Source organism: Chelmon rostratus, chromosome 8, assembly GCF_017976325.1.
Source record: "Chelmon rostratus isolate fCheRos1 chromosome 8, fCheRos1.pri, whole genome shotgun sequence".
Classification (NCBI taxonomy): domain Eukaryota; kingdom Metazoa; phylum Chordata; class Actinopteri; order Chaetodontiformes; family Chaetodontidae; genus Chelmon; species Chelmon rostratus.
In genome coordinates, this window is record NC_055665.1 from 10,868,544 (window position 1) to 10,890,065 (window position 21,522).

At 41.5% G+C, this 21,522-nt stretch overlaps 3 protein-coding genes across 15 annotated transcripts; 1 reads left to right on the forward strand and 2 right to left on the reverse strand.

Moving 5' to 3' along the window:
- Positions 1 to 101: 101 nt before the first annotated feature.
- tnfrsf1a (tumor necrosis factor receptor superfamily, member 1a) lies at positions 102 to 6,563 on the reverse strand. Of its 2 annotated transcripts, none has more exons than XM_041942029.1 (10): positions 6,393 to 6,563; positions 4,536 to 4,639; positions 4,306 to 4,414; positions 4,066 to 4,191; positions 3,824 to 3,979; positions 3,607 to 3,685; positions 2,643 to 2,698; positions 2,303 to 2,478; positions 2,092 to 2,212; positions 102 to 1,970 (listed from the first exon to the last, which is right to left on the reverse strand). In XM_041942029.1, the coding sequence occupies exons 2-10, from the start codon at positions 4,602 to 4,604 to the stop codon at positions 1,675 to 1,677; spliced, it is 1,188 nt and encodes a 395-aa protein (XP_041797963.1). In that variant the 5' UTR covers positions 4,605 to 4,639; positions 6,393 to 6,563; the 3' UTR covers positions 102 to 1,674. The 2 variants fall into 2 exon arrangements, with proteins under 2 accessions (XP_041797963.1, XP_041797962.1); XM_041942028.1 differs by having other exon boundaries at positions 2,092 to 2,215; positions 6,393 to 6,562.
- On the forward strand, positions 5,707 to 16,974 carry cd27 (CD27 molecule). Of its 10 annotated transcripts, XM_041942099.1 has the most exons (9): positions 5,714 to 6,662; positions 8,513 to 8,801; positions 8,884 to 8,935; positions 9,187 to 9,319; positions 9,406 to 9,528; positions 12,105 to 12,248; positions 14,832 to 14,891; positions 14,990 to 15,088; positions 15,283 to 16,974. In XM_041942099.1, the coding sequence occupies exons 3-9, from the start codon at positions 8,933 to 8,935 to the stop codon at positions 15,429 to 15,431; spliced, it is 711 nt and encodes a 236-aa protein (XP_041798033.1). In that variant the 5' UTR covers positions 5,714 to 6,662; positions 8,513 to 8,801; positions 8,884 to 8,932; the 3' UTR covers positions 15,432 to 16,974. The 10 variants fall into 10 exon arrangements, with proteins under 10 accessions (XP_041798034.1, XP_041798037.1, XP_041798028.1 ...); XM_041942100.1 differs by lacking the exon at positions 8,513 to 8,801 and having other exon boundaries at positions 5,707 to 5,841; XM_041942094.1 differs by lacking the exons at positions 8,513 to 8,801; positions 8,884 to 8,935 and having other exon boundaries at positions 5,713 to 6,203; positions 6,360 to 6,662.
- Positions 14,026 to 21,243, reverse strand: si:dkey-260g12.1 (tumor necrosis factor receptor superfamily member 5). 3 transcript variants are annotated; one of them, XM_041942048.1, is made up of 11 exons: positions 21,117 to 21,243; positions 20,876 to 20,945; positions 20,637 to 20,690; positions 20,183 to 20,293; positions 19,848 to 19,991; positions 18,321 to 18,417; positions 18,102 to 18,154; positions 17,203 to 17,319; positions 16,908 to 16,933; positions 16,712 to 16,817; positions 14,026 to 16,523 (listed from the first exon to the last, which is right to left on the reverse strand). In XM_041942048.1, exons 2-11 carry the CDS (start codon positions 20,928 to 20,930, stop codon positions 16,252 to 16,254), a joined length of 1,035 nt encoding a protein of 344 aa, XP_041797982.1. In that variant the 5' UTR covers positions 20,931 to 20,945; positions 21,117 to 21,243; the 3' UTR covers positions 14,026 to 16,251. The 3 variants fall into 3 exon arrangements, with proteins under 3 accessions (XP_041797982.1, XP_041797980.1, XP_041797981.1); XM_041942046.1 differs by having other exon boundaries at positions 20,637 to 20,694; positions 21,117 to 21,188; XM_041942047.1 differs by lacking the exon at positions 16,908 to 16,933 and having other exon boundaries at positions 16,712 to 16,834; positions 20,637 to 20,694; positions 21,117 to 21,188.
- Positions 21,244 to 21,522: the final 279 nt, after the last annotated feature.

Here is a 21,522-nt window from a genome sequence, read left to right on the forward strand (position 1 = left end):
AGTCATAGAGAAGTGAACAAGTAAAAAAAAAAAAAGCTACAGGAAAGGAAAAAAGGATGAGAAGAGACAAGCGCTTAACAGTAAACACATATGAGGAACAATGGCGTTACAAATTTGATAACAAGTTTAATGCAGTAATGTACAAAGAGTTACTCTCAGTTGGCTCATGACAGCTGTCTGCAGCCTCCACACATATTTGTAGAACAATTCAGACACACACATAAAAAAGATGATTTAAAGTTCATATATATGTTACACACAATTTTTTTTAATGTGCTGCTAAAAATTATTGGACATTGATTGTCCACTCGGTAAATGGTTCTGTGTACAGTTTAAAAGTGCTTTGGAATGACACGTCCTCAGTGTGAGTGCGACTGATTCATATCTGAATCTGCAGGCCGAGACTGATGTTATAAAATTGTTTGGCTGAGGCATACTGAGACAAGGCGTGTCCTGTTTTCGCTAACAGTCATGAATAATGCTCATATGTGGCTGTGAAAAGCCTGTGAAAAGTGGACGGGGTCTGGTCTGCATTAAGCAGGAACTATAAACTCCCCTCGCTTGTTACTGTGGCCATAAAATGAAAAAAAAGACAGAGAGATTATAAATGTTTGAACAGCATAACCAGGAACTGCTATCAACATTTCCTTTCACCTTTATGACTGAGTAGCCTTTGAATTTACACTTCTACATTCAACATAATGACAAAACTGAAAAATACAGCTTGCATTGTTTAAATGTATGTTTGCAATATGAACCACTGACAGTAACTGAAATAGAGTTGGTTCATAATGAGTAGGCATAATGGATAACACAATAAACAGTCTAATATTGATCACATCAACCCACATTGACCCATATCCCCATAATACAGCGCATCTTAGAGAATAATCTACCTGCACCTCTCCAGCTCAATGCCCTCAGACAGGAAATAGTTTCAGCATAAAACCCCCAATAAAAAACAACACACTGAGCCTTTAAAACTCAGATTAAACAAACAAGATATGACATGTTAATAGGTGAGCTTTAAAGGTGCTGGTAGGTGGATTTTGGGGCAGAGCCAGGACAGCTGTTTTGCAGGGCTTTCCACAAGGATACGGTGTAGCCAACCAGTGCGGTCAGAGGGCAGAGGGAAAATTTTTATAAAAATGGTGGCCTCTGGCACATTTTAATGCCACTATTCCATCATTTACATTGATCTAAATGATTGCGTATCTTAATGTTCTTCTACCAGATTGTAAACATGTAGTGAATTAGGCTTCTTGTACGTTTTGGCCCACACAGTCTGTAAAGAGTAGTCGGCTGTGTGGTTGGCAGCCTGCACTTATGAAACACTTTGTGTTTTGTCCTGTTTCCAGTCCTGCCAAGCTAAGTCTGTCCCTAAATATCTGTAAGATTTGTAAAGAATATATATACTTTGCTAAAAGTTCTTAACAAATTTTAAGCAGAATTTATCAGTGCAAAATCATATTTTCAGTGATTCTCCCTCCCAGAGCTGTTGGTCCTCAGTAGTTTGACACTGCTTGTCAGCGAGTGATGAAAGATAGAGTGCTCTGGGACACAAAACTGCTCTGGTGACAGCACCGCATTCATTTGGGTGTTTTTAGGGAGTCTCTAAAGAGAACAATACTTGGTTTCACAAGCTTTGTGTTCCACTTGGCACGTGTTGCAGAATTACTGAATGCCGTACTTTGTCTGCAGCTCCTCAGCTGCTCGACCCAGGTGCATCTTTCTCAGTTCATCTAACAACTCCGGCAACAAGGGCAGCACTCCACCCGCCCGTGACCCTCTCTCAGCCCACACCCTCAGCATCTGGTAGTGAGCCTCCCGGCAGGATCGGTAGTCCAGCTCCGCCTGTTCGATTTCTGTATCCTTCACGCCGAGAGAACGCACCAGCTGCTTCACCTGCAGCACGGGGACCAGATCCAGCACCATGTAGATCAAGTCAGGGACTGAGAAGGGAGGAGGGGCTGTGTTGAGAGGAGGAGATAAGACTTAGTACAATAGTTTTTTTGTATGCTTGAGCCAAAACACACTGGACCTTTGATCAGGAGCATGTGCTGAGTTATGTGCGGCGCAAAATGCACTCACACTTGATTTCCAAGGGGATGCAGTCAGGCAGGTTGGATGGCTGCTCCTGGTCACTCACAGGACTTTGGAGAGCAGTCTTGACACCGATGTTGTTTGAAGGCTCCTCACTGGTGATCAGGACCTGCTGTAAGACAAGGACAGATCAAAATTTACTGACTGTAGACGTACACACAGCGGAGAAACATAACCACAGACTGTTACATCAAAGTACCTTGCACAAGTCCTGAGAGATGTCAGATGACTGGGAGGACAAGCTCACCAACTTCTTATTGAAAGACCGTTTTGTGACCATGTAGGTGACAAGAACCCCCAGCACCAACACCACCAGAGCAACAGCTCCAGCTCCAGCAATTATGTTAATAATGTGTCTCTCTGTAGGATCAGGAGCTGCATAATGATTAGAAGGGGGCACACAGTGAAGACAGGAAGATGGACATACAAAAAAAAAAAAAATCTGACAAACTTTGTCTTTCACAGATTGATCTAATCATCAAGGCAAAAGAAAATATTGAAGACTCTGCAAATCAAATGCATGGCTTTCTGCTGCTCACCTCTTGTATTCCGACTAGAAGGTGTTGAACAATGATGTTTGCACTCAGCTGTACAACTGTGGACAACAGAGAGGAACGTTTCACAACATCATGAAGGAAGTAGCACATATAAAGAGGAAGAAATTAACACAAAGGCTGTCACGCTCTTTTTAACACCAGTGAACGAGTTCAAACTGCATGTTCGCACTTTAGGTGCGGTTTCACAGTCACCACGGCACAGGAAAATGGTACATATTTATGATGCTTTATCTGTCACAATCTCTACTAATGTCTATGTTAATGTCTCTATGTGAACAGGCGTGCAGCTAAGGATTATGGGATGGTTGGGGGTTAGTTCCTCTGGGCCACCCCCCCCCCCCCCCCCCCCCCGCATCTGTGATAATATCCGTATCTGTCCACCTACTAAACACCAGCTTCATTATAAGTGTATATATAAGTGGACACAATTCTTGCTGAAATTAGTCTTTCTGGCTCCACTCCACTGATTTTCTATCCTGTTTATATTTTCACTAATAAATCCAAGTATCTATGTGAGCAGCTTTGTTTTTGTCTAAGCAGGAAAACCTTGCCCAGATGTAACTTCTTTACAACAATGCCTATGTTTGTGATTTTTAAGATTTCAGTTCCACATGAAAGTCGAAAAGATTCATGAATTTTCACTGTAGGATCACAAATGGCATTTTCGTCCAGATGTTTTAAAGGTCCTCGCTCAGGGAACCAGGAATACACTGGGTGAAGCAGAAGCCCATGACACAGTACAGTTAACAAATGAGGAATTGTTTGTAGAATGTTTAAATGTCAGCGACCCAGTTTAAGTGTCTTGTAACTTCTTCTTCTGTGACTATGTATGCTGCAAGTTTCAATTCAACAAACCAACTTCCCCATGAACAACTTTAAATAAAGCACAAACAGCAGGACTGGAACAATGCATGTACCAAAAGCTCATACACGTTAGTATACTCACTTTGTGCAGGGCTCACATGTGTTGTTGATTCTGTAGTACTTCTCTTTACATTCACACTCAGTGTTCTTCTCTGGTGTACCTGTGCACAAGAATAAATTTATTTAGGTTGAATTGAGGGAATACTTGATAAGCCACAGCAGTAATACACACAAGGGTTTTTTAGAGATGAAACTAAGTACTAGTGTAATTTATTACACTGCCAGAAATTAAGACTTACATGGCTTTTTTGTCTTTTCATCGGGTCCACACTGCCGACACCTGCGACACTCGTATGTTTCTGAGTCGATGGAATTTTTGTAATAGCCCTCCTCACAGCGACAGATAGTGTTCTGGTATCTTTCACATGCTGATATCTCTAACTCATGCTTCGTTGCTGTGGAAAAGGAGAGAAAAGGTGATGCAACACCGGCGACTCAAGAAGGTGAGGCCAATTCAGGAAAATAGGTGCGGATACTCTACTTTTGCAGCGTCTACAGCGCCTGCAGTTGGGGGAGAAGTTCATCTGGTCTGTGTATTGTCCAACAGGACAGAGTGTGCAGTTACTTCTCTGACCCACAGCATGGCACTTTTCAACAAGCTTAAAACCTGGAAAGTATCAACATTGCACGTAAACAGAGTCAATAGATGTAATAGCAGAAGAAGACGTCAGCCTGTGATATTTCCTGTGATGAGCATGTGCATCATGTGGCCAAACAACACCTGGAGAGCATTTGTTGCAACAAACTCCCTCTTCAGTGAGATAGTCCCCATGAGGACACGTCTGCTTCTCCGACGGTTCTACCAACGTCAAAGTGGGGATGACCATGCACTGCAACATAGAATACACAATGAACATACAAAGAAAAACCTAACCTAATTCCCTCAAAGGCAGTTTTTCCATGTATTCATGCGACTTCAAAGTATTTAGTTAAGTACATCAGGATTCTTACCATAAGGACCAGTATTGTGCCGACATGGGCTTTTTTATTCCATCTTCCTCTGCGGACACCTCTCTCCATTATCTTAAAGGAAAACTCAATCCATCCGAGGACACCTGCAAAGACAACATGCTGTGTAACACCTCTAACAGCAAGTGTATTAGTATTATAACGCACTGTCTCATGAGTCATATTACTGACTCCATCTTTTGCTGAATGATGGGCAGACGATAAGCTTTTGGTCCCACACAACACAAACCAACGATCATGGGCCCATGACACGCCTTTCATCGAGCACCACCAACAGATCACAGTTTGTCGCACAGGACAGTTAATGACGGGATACTTGTTATAGCAATTCCCATCGGGCTCAGCTGTACTCACATGGAGACATTAGCCTGCTAGCATGCTAAATATTAGCATTTTACAGTAACTGCTATACTTTTATTAAACAGAATGCATTAATGATTAGAGTGTTACTGCATCTTACTTAGGAAGCTTTATCGACGTTGTATTGAGAAATAAGCCATCATGTCCACGTCGGGTGCATAAAGAACTTCTTGGGCTCCATCACTGGCCCCATTAACTTAACCACATTCACCACTGCCTGACCCAGGTTTGCAGTTTGTGTGGTGAAGTACTCTGGGAATATGCAACATACTGTATACTGTCTGACTACATAGAGCTGAGCCTGGCAAGCTGAGCCTTAAAATGACCAAAGTGAAGAGGATAAACTCCTCTGATTTTGGTAACAACATGACCTTTAGTCCGGTGTTACCCCCAGGTCATATTTAAAATGTCTGCTCCACTACAGGTAACGATCCCACAACAGCAAAGTTTTCTCTCAACTCTTCATCCATCCATTCATTTACGCACTGTTTCTGGTGAGTAAATGAACGACTTGAGTGGCTCTCAATGTTTTAGGAGGGCCGTGGATTGAAAAAAAGCTTCCATTCACATCTTCTTTTGCTGATTTTCTTGATATTCTGTTAAAATTAACCCAGCTCATGTGTGAGCAGGAACAGGATTTTTCTAAATCAGGGACCATACTCTACACAGCGGGGCTGGTATTTTTAGAGGCCGGGGCCCCTGGGGGCCCCTGTGGCTCCACACCTGGATCCACCCACATGTCCCACTTATAAATCTGGGTAATCAGTTTTTCTTTCTTAGAAAGAGTCCAAATGAAAACAGCTGGCAGGTCTGCAGATTAAGTTGAGCAACCATTATATCATACTGGGGAGTGGGCTGAAGTTTCAGAAGTGTTTTTTATCAGAAGGATACGAGGATAAAACGAAACTATCTGCAAGCCCAGCCAGAGGTGAGCGAAGAACTCTAATAGGCACAGTATTTTACTTTGGTTTTAATACCAAATACTATATCTGAATTTACACTTAAAATGAGATGTAAGGAATTTGATATTAATGGCAAGTTCTTGGCTCAGTTTTTCATTATACTGTGGCCTCGTTTAAAGTCTCGGTAAATGTCCTCCGCCATAAATAACCTTTTCACGTCAGGGGATTCAACACACATTAAAGAGTATGTACGGTTATTTTATGGACTGTCGAGACATATGTCCTAAATATTTCTGCGCCACTTGTTTGGCACTTCCCCGCGACGCACTGAAAAACTGAGATTTCACCGAAGTGGCACTTCAAAACCTTCAAAACCCGACCTTCAGCCGTACGTATTCAAAGATAACGTTGATATATTTAACAGCTGAATCTACAGTGTAGATTTTACTGTTTTTGTTTCTTGTCTCGATGGTTTCGATTTGGGCACACACCACAAAACGCCCACTACAGCGCGAGGACTGATATGAATCTCCTCTTCCCGCAGACTGACATGCACCAGTACGTTACCTTTACTTACCTGGTCAACCGCTGTCCCACCGAGGGCTATCTCTTCACTTCACCCCCGTGTATCGACATTAATGCACATTTAGTTCGATAAAACCTGATTTTCCTGAAAGCTGAGCCACGATGCCGGCGCCCCTCTCGGCGGAGCTCACGCGCGGAGGCGGACTGTACGGGAAGTGGCTCGCGTCACGAGCCCGTTTCACAGAAGTGCGATGAAGAGTCCTGGCAAGAAGGGAGCTGTCGGCCTAAAATACACACTTAGAGCCATGCAATGAGCAGACAGGTGAGCGCCCATGAACCTGTCCGAAGATAATCTCTGCATGAATACAGGCAGCCCACACATTCTCCACGACAATCAGTTTTAAATAGGCTGATTTCTTTAGTCTAATATGAAAGAATTTCCCATCAAGACTAAATCTCACATCCTAATTTCTGTCTCATACAGCAATAAACAAACAAATAGGGATAGACACTGTCACTGAAACTATTTAATGAATAGATTTATTATGTCTGTATGCATTGCTATTAATAGGTCTAAACAACTTTACACAAACTTACTTAAAACCAATACAGTTTAAGACATGGCATTTTTAATTATTATTTAATGCAGAAATTGAACATATGAAGAGCATGGAATAAAGTGTTTTGCATTCATAGTGAAAACTTGAATTTAGGTATATTTCTGTGCAGAGCGAGAGCAGACAACGTGGAACTCTACTGTAATTACTGGCACCATAATTAAAGAAAAGAATAGGCTGGAGTCGGCCGGTGCTTTATTCGGCAGGCCAGCAGAGTGTAGTCTCACGTGACTGCACTTGTACAGTGCCTGAAAGAGCTCAGTCAGCAGAGCAAGACAAGTGCTTCCTCAGAAAAACCACATCCTTTCGTCGTTCTGCTCTTCCTCCTCCTCTGACTGTCTGTGTCACGCACACACAAACTGTCGACTGCCTGCACCGCCTCATGTGGCATACAGACACTTTTAGTGTCTTCTCGTACACCCGCGTGCAAACACTCCCCCCGGTGAGATTCATGTTTGAGGCCCGCTCTGAGTCTGCGTGTAGACTTTATGTCACGCCAAGCAAAAAATAGCTTTTGTTAAGTATCTAAGTAACACAACACGGTCAACATGTTCCTGGCAAAGATTCCTCTGAAGTTCTAATCAAGCATCCGAATCCTTAAAGTTAAGCAGCCTAATACTGAAACCACAGGATAAGCATGACCAGGTTTGCTCTCAGTCAGCTCAGAGTGATTTTGGTGCTCAGTCATCTCTTTCAGTCATCTCTGTACTCTGTTTGACTGGTGCTGCCCGCGAGAGCCACACCAAGCATCCAAGGCAGCCCCTTTCTGAGGCTGCTTCGTCACCCTTAGGCCCGGTTTCGCAGTTGACAGGAGGTCACGTGTTGTCGGCTGGTTTCAGTGAAAAATGACAGGGGTGTTGAGCAGAGCACATGACAGCTGAATGGAGGATGAGCTGAAGAAAACCCTTAGAGATCCTGCCACCATTCAGGTCAAGATGAGGATGTGGCTGAGGAGGAGACCGTTCCGATTTTTTTAAAAGCAGCCCAGTCGGCAGAATACAATGTTGGCATTGGAAGTTTCTGCAAACCGCAGATGTGTTAAATTTGTACATTTCATATGTGTCATATGAATGTTTCAACAATAGGTACCAAAGTGATGTAGTTCAGATTACCGGTACATGTATATCAGGAGGAGGAGGGGATAGTGGTGGCGTGACAGCTAGGCGAGACGACTGCCAAGCATTTGTTAATAACAATACCCGGATTAAAAAAAAAAAACACTTTATGTTCACATAAAGTTCACACACACATTCACCGTTAACTAGCTGGTCGTGGAAAATGTGCAACACACATGCAACATATTTGCACCTTGCAATATGTTGCATGTCAGTTCATCTGAGGGCAGGTCATTTAAACAGCACATTTTGTATCTTGGGTTTTTTTTTTTGATAAGATGACTAATGTCACTTTTTAACAAGGACGTTTGGTCTTATCTTTGCATTTGTATTGTTAATAGAAATGTCCTTTTATTACTCACTCCTGTGTGTCATAATGTTACCAGGCAGCACCATCAATATAATGTCAATTCTAGGAATAGTGTTTATCTCCCCAACAGCTTTCCGTAAGAAGAACAGGACGTCTTGGTATATGATATTTTTACTGAGATTGCCTGGCCATTCAGCTCTGAAAAGGGGAGTAAGAGGCTGATACAAGAAAAAGAGAGAAAACGGAAACAAGACTGTTTGTAGCCAAAAGCCTGATTTTGGATGAAACGAGAGAGATGGTGGCCTTGGAAAAAAATGTGGGGGCTGGAGGAGGGCATGTTGTTGTGCAGAACCAGGGGGTCTCAGCAAAGAGACGGAGAGAGGATGAGAGAGCGGGGCAGAGAGATTTCACAGACAGCGGTAAGATGTGTTAGCTCTCACTATGAGTCATCACTGACATTTTATGAATAATCCCCTGACACACTTCTGATCCCCTGCTCAGTCTCACACTCAGAGGGTCCCAGGTTACATCTTGCCTCACCTTCTCATCCATGGTAAGTTAAGGCTGTAGCAAGACATTCTCAGCTGCTGATACAAGTGTCCTGTTATGTTGAATGCGAGTGATTTCCTACAGTAATGTTCCTGTAATCTCACTCGCGGTCGGTTGTGAGGTTAGTGCAGTGTTTGTATCATTCAGTGTCTGCTGGCGTTCGTATGTGAATATATATTTGACGGAATAAATCACTGATTTCCTGCACCTCCTCTTTCTGCTCATCCTCCTCTTCTTCTGCATTCTTCTTCCCAGATGTGGCTACTCTGTTATTTCGCTTTCCTGTGCAGTCTGTCTGTCTTCTCTCCTGTGCTCTCCGAGTGCAACGAGACACAATATGCCTGGCCAGTGGAAGATTCCAAGTATTGCTGTAACAAGTGTCCACCAGGTATAATAACTTGTTTTCATCTTGATAGATTTCATAGTTTTGATGCAAACATGCTGTAACTGTAAATTACTGTGTGTGTGTTCCAGGTAGACATCTGGTTCGGCGTTTTGACCACTGTCAGGCTCAGTGTGATCCTTGTCCGCGTAACCAGTACCGTGACACCTACAACGTGGAGATGACCTGCAAATTTTGTGGAACTTGCAATAGACGTGAGTAATTTCACAGCTTTTGTCGTACTGGTAAGAGGTGCTAAGTATGTGTGACACCTGAATTATGTGGTAACCCTACTTTTAGACCTACAATGGAAACAGCCCTGGAGGCAACAATGATATTACTGTGCTGTACTTTATATGATACTATAAGTCTATCATGCCATATAATTCTATAGCCTCTGCTTACAGAGTTTCAAGGATGCTTTAAAGGGGTGGATTCTTGCTCATACAGGAGATTATACAGGCAAAAATCGATATTTAACATCTGTACATTACCAGTACCCAAATATGATCACTAGACTGTATCATTATCAGACATGCAGGTTGAAGAAGAAAGCTAGAAATGTTAAAATCTTTAAAAAATAGAGCTGAAACCTAGAAACACCGAGCAGTAGGTGGCATGTGGTCATATCTGTGATTAAACACTATACTATAAAAACACCGTTCCTTTCAGCCCCCCAGTGACACATTTTTTTGTGTGTCATCTGTGATGTCTGCGCTTCTGTCTTTTGAGTGAGATATGTGAGTGATTCATCATTTCTCTCTTGTCCTGACCACCAACATTGTCCAGTTACCAGACAAAACCTTCAAGAAGACATGCCTGGTAGCTGTTACTCAACTCTGTCTGTAGATCACAAGTTCAGAGAAGTTTGCCCATACAAACCTGAGTTCACATATGAAAGGGGGGTTTCCCGTTCTGTGTGTCATGGTGGGATACAGTCAGAGAGAGATTAGGAGGGGAGGGGTCTGTGAAACCTCTGTGAACGGGCTCACGGGTTATTATGGTGGGATTCTGCCGCAGAAGTTTGTGTTTTCATGGTAAGGGTGACAGCGGTATGAGCAGCCCACCAATAGTGGCAAAGACAGAAGGAGGTTCAAAAAGTAGACCATCGCCATGTCAGTGGAAAAATAGAAAAACACAGAAAGGTGGTAAACATCGGAAAGAGCAGCAGACATAAATGTCATGTCCTATGTTATTACTCAGGTCTCTGCCCTGCTACAGGTGAGCAAAAACAGCCTGTTTTGCTTATTTTTAAATGTCACTGTGGAAAGCATAGAAGAGAGAAAACACAGAAGTGAGAGCGAGTTTGAGATTCTCTGTCTGTCAGAGTTTGACTTTTACACATGCACAAAGATGCTTTCTTTACATATTATAATGGTGTTAGCATATTGCAATCCAGTGTTACAGTGCAGCTGTAAAAACAACCTGTAACCTGTAAATAAAAGAATTGGGGTTGGTGAAGGTGGGTGTTCAAAATGTCAAAAACCTCTTATCCTACACATGCAGGGGCTTTATGCCAATTAACGGCTATGGAAACTAATTTAGGTGGAAATGATTCAACCCACACATAAATTTCACAAGCTGCTCTTGCAACAGTATTAATGTTTATTTGGTCTGATTCTTTGATCTTCGTCAGGGTGTTAACGATTCACAAGATTGCAACGATTGCAAGTAGAGTCACAAAGGAGACAAAATGCCACAGATTTCAACACTACTATTGTCTGACAGTTTAACATTTTCAGTTCTCAAATCCCTTCAAATGAAGAGATTGAAGAGAAGTGACGTAATCAGTTATAGGTACTGCTCTGACGCCACAGTCAACCTTCTACTTTTACGCTTGTTTCTGACGTCCTCATTTACGTGCATATCCTACGATAATCCATAAAGGAATCTAAGAATAATAGCAGTTTGAAGACTTCTCATGTCTTTCGTGTGAGTGAAGTCTTGAGTGGGATAAAGACCCACCACTGAGTAACTTGCCAACTCCAAAATCTACAGATTCACTGCTCTGTTGTGAAATGTGACCTCCCAGCGAGGAGGACAAGCAAAAGAATAACACTACCTTCTGTCAAATCTAGATTCTATTCCTCACCTGCAGAGTTTTTGCCAAATGCGATAAATGTTCAATTTACTTTGTGCTTGTGCAGACATTTTGCTGTCATCACTGGCAAGCTGTGGGTTGTAGTAAAGGCATGAAGCGTACTGAAGATAGTGATGTAATAATAATGCAATCACATACTGAAAATGTTTCTGTAATTGAGGTTGTAAGTTTAAGCTGTAGGCAGTAAGCACATGCTTATACATCAGTTCATGAGCAAAGATCTGAAGTTCTCTCTGAACTATGAATGACACAAAATTATAACTGGATATGATTGTAGTGCTATAAACTCTGTTGGCTGGTTACTAATCCACATGTTCTGTGATGACTGTGAGGCCTCCGGGGTGCTCAAATAAGTAGTTCTCTCTTTGCTAATTTGTGAATTCACACTGAAGCATGGATGTTGATGTGTCCAGTAAGAAAGAAAACGTTTCATCAAAGTGAAATACAGCTTTCACTGAGAAATAACAGCTGCCTCCAAAGAACAGGCATCAAAAGTGATAACTGCCTCATGACTTAAAACCAGAATCATTACCTGCCGTGTCTAGTTTGTGAGTCATTTTTCATTTTCTGATTCATGTCATAATTCAAAGACGACCTTTGTGCCTATGTGTGTGTTCGTCACACGCACGCACGCTGACGTACTCAGAATTATGATCTTTGATAGCGACTGTTGGTTTTTGTTTTTTTCAGCAAACATGGAGTATAAGTCACACTGTAACGGCACTCACAACGTTGTGTGCAAATGTAAAGCTGGCTACGAATGCGAAGACCAATCCTGCGGACAGTGTGTGCCGATACTAAGCACCACCAACCCCACGCTCCCATCCACTTCAGGTAGGAAACTCCACACATTCATTCAAATTCAACACACAGCTGTTGAAATAGCAGCAAATATTTCTAAAATGTTGCACAAGTTGAGTTTTTTTGTTCTGGGTGGGTGTGGACATGGGACACCAGAGAGTCGGCACATAATACAGAGACAATGGAAAACACCTGGAAAATGAACTAAAAACCAGGATGAAAGGTTGCCATAGGAGTAACCATGCTACCATAAATTGTTTCTGTTGCATGTTGGATGTGGTCAGAATTGTGTTTTTTGCACTCGGAACCACATTTGGCTGTGACGTCAGAGTGTACAGGTTGAACCAATCACCACAGGAGCAGAAAAAAACAGGACTTTTAGCTGCTGTTGCTCATTAAAAGACTTGTTTTGTGTGGTTCTTAAGTGCTGTGAATTAAATGAGAGCCAGCAACTGATCACCAGAATTCTTCATGCAGCAGAAAGCTTATCCTGCTGCTGTTTGAGGCACAGCAACTGTAGTGGAACTCAATTCTTGACCGAACACTTGATTATCGACTGACTATTTTAAAGCTGCACTAGCTAATATTTTTACATTAACAATGCCTCAAATAACTACTTGTATGATAAAGCACTCGCTCGTAGTGACAAACCCACAGAGACTTATCACCCGGCTGAATTTCCCGGAGCGCTACAGACCATTTTAATGTCTTTCAGTTCATGGTTTTGGTTTTACAACCTGTAACTTATTGTTTTGGTTCACTCTCTCTATTCTCATCAACTTCATTTCCAGCAGCAGCAGGCAACAGGTTTTTTTTTTATTTGCAATGAAATCTCCACTCTGTGCTACTGCCCAGCACTAGACTAGCATCTCCAAACTAGCCGGTGAACATAATGAAGCAAATAGCAGCTAAAAGACAGTTGTGTGATTTGTTGGTGGAGAACAGAACGGAGCTAAAAGGAGAGTGAGAAACATGACAAAATAACTCCAAATGAATGCTAGTGTTGCTTTGTGTCTGCTGGGTGTATAAATAGGCAACTGATAACTTATGAGGCGATGATATGTCAGTGTTGTGCTTCTTAGTGCTGCTTTAAAGGACAGTAGATTCAGCTGTCAGTGTAATACAACACATTCCCACTACAGCTGTTTTTCCCTGTCATCATGCTGAGGGTGGGAAGCTCAAATGGTGTTATAAAAAGGATAATGTTGTGCTGCTGTGTTTCAGGTTGCAAGTCATAGAAACATAGAGAATCTGACAAATCATTAATCATTCCACCACTTCCCGAATGATCAGCAACTGAAAAGACAATGGATAGTGCAAATCCGGAGGCCATATTTCAAGATAAACCTATTGATAACCCATATATCATTAGCCACTTCAGAGCTAACTTTACCATTTCATAGTAGTTTCTATCGTATTGTATAAAACCATCAAACAGTAATGTTAGCTCGGAAGAGGTTAAATGCTAACATTAGCTGTCGTTTAAAAGGACTAATGGGTTATCAAATATGTTTTTTTGCCTTGAAATATTCCCCAGTGTCCCTCCAGATTTTCACAATACATTTTCTTTTCAGTTGCTGATCTATCAGCATATAGTGAAATGACAACGATTAGTCAAATTTCTTATGTTTATACCACTTGCAACAATACAGCACTGTATAAAAAGGGGATCTTTGTTCTTTTAAGGGGCTCCGAATTGCCAGCTACGTCCCTGTTTGTCGCATGTTGTAGTATGACAGAGAGTATTGTATCCATAGCAACACAGTGTACAGCATTCCGGAATGGTTGCCAAGTTCAAGTGAGATAGTTTGTTTCAACGTACACGGTTTATTTATTTAGCATTTTACAACAAATACTACTATTGTGGTCCCTTTATGCTACTCACAAAACAAAAATTATAGAAATGACTGAATGAGGAATGAGTCATAAAAATATTTTTTTCATGTAGGATGAATTGAGGGGTCTCTCAGCCTGAGAAAAGAAGCACTCTGTAGTCTGATGGTACAGCAGCAGATACTTCTGTATCGCTTGTCAGAGGGCAGCAGGGTGACAGACTGTGGCTGGAGTGGTTGGTGTCTTGTATTGTATTTTTATTACCCACTGCAGAGCCTTCCTGTCCTGGGCCATGCACATCTCAGGATGTCAGGATGCTTTCTGTTGCTCCTCTGTAAAAGTTAGCAAGAATTTGGCACAGGAATTTGACCTTGTTAAGTTTCCTTAAGAAATACAGCTGTTTCCAAGCTTTCTTTACCAGGGTGGAGATGTGTGATGCCCATGACAGCATATCTGTGACGCTAATTCCCAGGAACCTTAAACGGTTTACCTGATGTAATTATTAAAAATAATGCAAATAAATCTTTCTTTGCATCTCAGTTAGCAATTGTTCATTTACTCTGCAGTATCCATGGACTCAGGTTATACACACAAGGTGACACAAGTTAATTATAAATCACATTACATGATTAGGAATCCAGACTTCCTGACCACAGTGTTCAAAATAAGAGACCTCAGACTGAGTTCACTGACTAATCTGAACCATGAGTAGTTTTATATTCCATTGAACTATTAAATACGTCTGCATTGAGCTGATACATTTTTTTAATCTCTTCCTTCCAGCCTTGAAATCTAGCACCCTCACCACACTCGGGAGACCCCATAAATCACTCAGAGGTAAAGGTACTGGTTCTGCCTGGAACAAGCAACTACTTTACCTCTTTCTCCAGTGGATGTTCATCAAAATATTTAAAAAATGTCTCTCTTACACATTCTTGCAGATACAATCTGGTTAATAATTGGCCTCCTGTCTGCAGTAATTGCATTCTTTGTTGGAACAAAAATCAGTCCCTTTCTGCGCTGGATCAAATCCAAGCACGGTTAGTAGATTATTATTATGAAGCAGATAACCCTGCAGCAATATACAGTGTCAGGAGGTACACTGAGCATTGTACGTTTAGCATTTTAGAATGTGCATAAGTTCATGCTTTGTTTTGTTTTTTGTTGTTGATTATCTAAAGTGTAAAGTGATTTAAATGTAATTAAAAATTTCTCCTATTCTTTTGTTGCTCAGGCTACCTTTTGACTGAAACATGTGCACCAGTGCCACCCTGCTCCGAAGATGAAGAAGTATCCAAGCCTGTCCAGGAAGCAGGAAATGTGACCAACCTCAAAATAGATCCTGAACTTGGACTAGCAAAAAATTTACAGACGACCATTTAGTAACACGTGCAAAACGTTTCACGTTGCTTTGGACATTCATGACAAATGGAGGCAAATGTGGCTCGGTCCACACTGAGGAATGGAAACATTGTTTTAAGACTGATACTGCTTCCTGAGAGGAAATATGACTATTTGACATATGTTAAAGTAATATAAGTATATAAAAACACAGAGATTATGGGATTCAGAGCATCTGAAAGACACTGAAATCACAGAGTGTGACACTGGCGGCTATGCATGAGTTACAAATTCTGCAGGGATGTTGTTTAACAGTCGTATGTACTATGGTACACAAAAGTAAAAGATATTTCATGTCTTTACATGAATATGTGTATATAGAAATACACTTTCTGCAATTCCACAATCGGATTATACATATATGTGAATGTTTTTAACTTGATGCTTGATGCTTTTCTACTTCGTCCTTTTTTAACTATAAATAAAATTTTATTGTGATAAAAATGTCTAATTGATGCAAAACATTAAACATTGAGGTCCAACAGTTTAGAGAGAGCTGACAGAGCTTATTAAAGAGTATTTACATGGCCTTTTAAATTATAACTTAAAAAGGAGATCACCTTCCAGCTGGTCTTAGTAAAGTTTCTGGTGTGCACCGATCACCAAGTTTTCCCAGAACCTGCAGATAAAATTATCTATGTACAACACTGTGATTCACAGTTTGCCAGCGGAAGTAAAATCTGCTCCACACTCATCTGTGGTTTCAGTGTTACGGTTCCTTCCTTTTAAAAGAATGTTTTTCGGATCAGTCTGGACACCATCATGACCACCGTCACAAATCTTCTGAGATTTTTACGTTGCATCATAGCGCCTCCTCTTTGGACACGTGGCAGTCCTTCCCCTGCTCCTGGGAGGGAAAGAAAATGCTGTCGATCTCGCTGTTCCTCTCCTCCTCTGAGAAATGAATGCTGGGAGAAGATGCGGGATGAAACACAGGGCAGTCTCTCTCATCTTCGTCTTCACCGCTCACTTTCTCAGCCGCCTTCCCACCTTCAATTGTTGGACCAACTTGGCCAGTAAACTGACTAAGCAAGCTAAAGATGACCGTCCCCGGATTGTGAACATGGACTGGACCTATGGAGACAGAAACAAACAAGAAGTACACTTAAAGGAATGTTTTAACTGACTCGTAGCAGCGCATTAACATAGAGTGAGACAACTATGTACAATTCAACTCATAACAGTAACACAGCTGCATCTCTTGCATTTTTGATTTTCTTTATGACCTCACAAAGTGAGTTAAGTATTTCACTCATCAGTACCCAGATTGGCTGCTGAAAGGGATGATGGCTGCTGCTTTGAACTGAATGAGTCTCTGGGGAACTGATGAGTTGGCTCCTTCGACTTGTGCGAAGCATCTCTACCTCCCTGAAGAAGAACAAATCCTTCAGAGTGGGCCAAATAAAAGAGAAATGATGTCATTTATGTAGATACATGATGACGCTTGGAAATACCTACCTCACTGCATACCAGCAATGCAAGAGCTGGAAAACAGTAGACCAGTAAATTTATTAAAAAGTCAGTTCCTTCACACATGTCAACCAGTGATGAATCAACATGTATATGGTTTACACAGCAACTGTAACATATCTGCAAAGCTAGTGACACATTTCTAATCACAGTCATTTCTAATGACCGTCAGCAAACAGTTTATTGTTTCACAGAAGTGATGTGATCATAAAGCTCATGGGTTCAATTGATTGAAGTGAGACACCAGAAACTGAACCTGTCCTGGGTGCAAACACCATCTTACCTTGTTTGAAACATGACTCATTTCTGGGGCGACAAATGAAGAACAGGATCACAAGGGCCACGCAACCCATGGCAACCACTGGACACAAGATGGCTGCAAGCTGACCGCTCACCTTGTCTGAGAAAAGGAAACAAGACTGAGAGACTGCAGGCATGCTGTAGCTAAGTGTTACCATACTAACCTGTGCAAACACAGGTCAGCATTCTAGCTTGTTAACATTTGCTAATTGTCACCACTCACAAAGCACAGCTGAGGCTGATGGGTAATTATTTCATTCTGCTGATATTTGATCATAAACCCAAAGTAGAATTCTGAAATGATGACGGTGCGAGAGACAAAATGAAGGGATCACTAGTTCTTACAAGTCATCCTGAGCAGATTATGAATATCTCAACCAAATTTCATGGCAATCCATCTCATGTGAATCTCCTGGTGGCACCAGAGGTAAAGTCAGAGGATCACCAAAGTCAGTAGGATTCATCCTCTGAAAACCATTAATGTTTGTACAAACAGATGTAGATGTTGAGATAAGTAAAGCCTTTGACCTGCTGGTGGAATTACAGGAAAAGTTATCTGCATATCTGCACCAAATTCCAAGGAAAGCCATGCAATAGTTGTCTGGATATTTTACTAAATGCCAAAAACGCCAATCTGCTGGTGGCACTAGAGGAAAAGTCAGGGGATCACCTGAGTCAGTAGGATTCATCCTCCAGGGATCATGAATGTCTGTAAAAACTTTCACATCAATTTAAATAATATCTGTTGAGATAATTCAATCTGCAATGGCCGGCGTTAGCGCCATGCAGCTAGCATGGCAAATACTTGGCCCTTGTGCCTCGACACAGTAAAACATTCACACTCATGCTCACATTTTCACACTTTTTGTCATGAACGCTCACCTGTTTTGAGATGTGTGCCATTTCCTGCCACAGGGACTGACTGAGGGCCACAGCTGTGTGAGATAAGGGTGAAGAGTTGAATATATCAAGTAGGCCTGTCTCAAATCTGTGACTCCATAAACCAGGACAGTATATATCACAGTATCTGTAACGTCGTTTTAGAACTCCACTCTCTGTAGTATTTATTATGTACTGTATCTTGGGAAATCCATGACTCACTTGGGAAATCGGCAGGGTTTGGCAGGAGTGCTGCTATGTCCTGAGGAAGTTGAGGAAGGCGGGTGTTTATCTCTGCCTGAGATAACGGTTGCTGCCTCTGGAGAACAAAAGCATCACAGGTTTGGTTGTAGATTTCAAAGGACAAACACAGGACCCAACAAAATCCCACTGAGCAGCAGCCTAAATGCAGCACATAGCACAGATATATACAGATGTTTGACAGGGAGCACTTTTTGTAGAAATGCCAGTGTAATTGAAACAACTAGGAGGAATCTGAGCGTTAACATGTAAAATGTGCTTCACCAAAACTAGCAGAACAAGTGAAAGTACCACATAGAGTATGAGGCAGAGGAAATCTGTGCAGTTTAATACATTTTTTGTGCTGCTGAGAGGTCAAGTCACACATCTCAACATTAATCTTTGGAACATTATTCCTCATCATCATCCTCTGTTTTGGGTTCTGGCAGTTGAGGAGTTCCATTTACTTGTAGTTCCACATCACTGCATTTCAGAGGAAAGGGGAACATTTTAGAGGCGATTCTCAACCTGCATGAAACCCTCCAACTCAACTGAAAACATAATCTTCATTTCATCTGTTTCATATTTCATATATCTATATCAAGTAGGCGCTTTGTTAATTTTTAACAGGGGGCATGGCGGTAACCCTAACCCTATGGTAACAGCTATATCTGTGGTCACCTCTCCCTTAAAATATTTTGTTACAGAGGTGGTTTGTTCTCGGGGTGTATTTTCAGCAGCACAGACATTACAGAATGATCATAGAAATACTATAGGAATACTATAGGCAGCAGTGTGTCTCTAATATCCTCTCGCTCTTCCGTGACTGCACATTGCAACTTGACACTTTGATCATGAAGGTGACACAACTCTACAGAGTATATAGGCTACAATAAAGCCATTTAATTGAGTATTTATAGTATATACTGTAGTTTACAGCATATTACAGATCCAAGACAAAACAGACAGAAGGGCGGGACTGAGACAAAAAAATCGCAATTACAAATCTGTCGGCTGCTTCAGAACCACGGACAGCGCCATTGATTTATCAATACACAGCTCAGTTTGGCTATTGATATATCAGAACCATGGTCGCCGCCTTAGATTCTAACATACACAAACCTCAGTCAGGTAAAGGATCAGTCAGTCAGACAGAAGAGACTAACATATCCCACTCAACAAGCCCTCTGCTGCTGCACTCTATCTGATACGAGGGGATGGAGAGGGGGGATGGTAGGTAAACAACTTTGCATTTTGTTGTCTACATCTATTTGTGGATTTGGAATATTTCAATATTTCTTATCACCGATGTTTAAGATGTGCACAAGACCTTTTATTAAAATGAGTACAATTAGTTTTTAATACATGTGTAGCTTTGGAGTCATTATTGGTCATTCTCTTACAGTCATTGAAAAATTCATTAGTATATTTGTTTTATCATGAGGCCCCCTGCTGGTTGAGGCCTGTCTGATCCGACTGAACTGAAAGTCTGCGTTGCTCTGTATTTACCAGTTGTGGTTGTTTCCTGGATCTTTGCACAGTATTTGCAGTTTTCTGACAAGGAGACCATCTCAGTGCATCTATAACCCGGCTCACAGATGCACTTCACATCGGACTTGCTGGTGCAGTTCTGAACCACCTTCAGATGGTAATCTTAGACAGCGGAAAGTAGAGATGATTTTAGGGATTTTAATCAGAAAAATGTCATTTCCAGAAATGCAAAGAGAATGAGATTGATAGATTTTCAGTTTATTATAGAAACCCAAAGGTCACTGCTGTCATCAGAGGCCTGACGGGTTTGATGAAACAGTTAACTTGGTAGAAATGACTCATAGTTTCTTTACCTGGTCTGCAGTCTCCGTAGCAGAAATGGCAGCTGTCTTCTCGGTTCCACTCAGTAGTGTATCTTCCAGGAGGACAGGGCTCACACTCTGTACAAGACTTCTGAAACTCACCTGACAGCACAAAGAGCAACAAATGAGAACAACCGGATGACAAGGAGAGCAGACAGGCGCTGCCGGCCCAAAGTGCATATTAATGAAGGATGTGGTCGTACAGCATAAACTCAGTGTGCAGCGTGCGTCATGTTTCATAAAGGCAATGGCAGACTTGCAAAAAAAAAAACAAAAAAAAAAACAGGCACACAGAGAGATAGAGACATACGGTTCATAGTGCTTCATAGTAATGTCCAAATATAAACCACTGCTGATTCATCCATTAAAAACAGTGAGTCAAAGCTAAACGAGGAACAGACAGAAAAGCAGATACAGAAATAGAAGAAACTTGTGATTTTCTTACCTGCAGGGCACATTTTACACGTTCTGCCACCCATAGTGTAAACGCGGGTCAGCCCTGTCTATTAACACATTTATACAATTACACACAAACCACTATGTTACAGCAAAGTCCTGACTGACTTGTTCATACATAGTGTGACACTTTGAGTCATATCTTATACTGGAAAGGCCACGTTAGATTTTTCTGTAAGATCATAAAATCATTGAGATACATAAACTGAAAATGAAGGACTTTGTTACCTGCGGCAAGGTGAGCACCAAGTGTGCAGATAACATCAAGACAATCACAAAACATTGCACCAGTCCCATCCTGTGGAGAAACAGTGAGAACCTACTCAAACAAATGGCAGATATCAGCTAAAAACACCGCAGTAAAAGGCAGGGCATGTTCTGTAGTGCACCAGCAAAATTCCTCATATCATAAATATGGTGTGCCGTTAAAATACAATCGCAGTTTAACAGGAAAAACATAAATTTTTACCTTCAAAATTATGCGTATTTGTTCTCCTTCTGTTGTTTGGTTAACTTCCTCAAGGTGTGACTCCTTCTTTCTTTCTCTCTGTCCTCTCACTCACTCTACCCATCCTCTGTGTCACTGTTTCCTTACCTGGTTACATCTTCCTGTCTCCTCCGCCCACTGATCTCTACCATTCTGCCGCAGTCCTGTTTACACGTTCAGCTCTCGCACACAACCCGTCCGTATTCTGAGTAACATTTCTTCATCAAAGCCTCATCACTTTCCGTGCAAACTGTAAGATCTGACGAAGAACAAATCAAAGAACTGTTTCTCAGTGCAGTTAACATGTGTTGACAACATCTTATAGATCTTATAGATAGTGACGATTACGGTTCTGATTTCATGTCATGTTTGGATTTGTTTTATCATA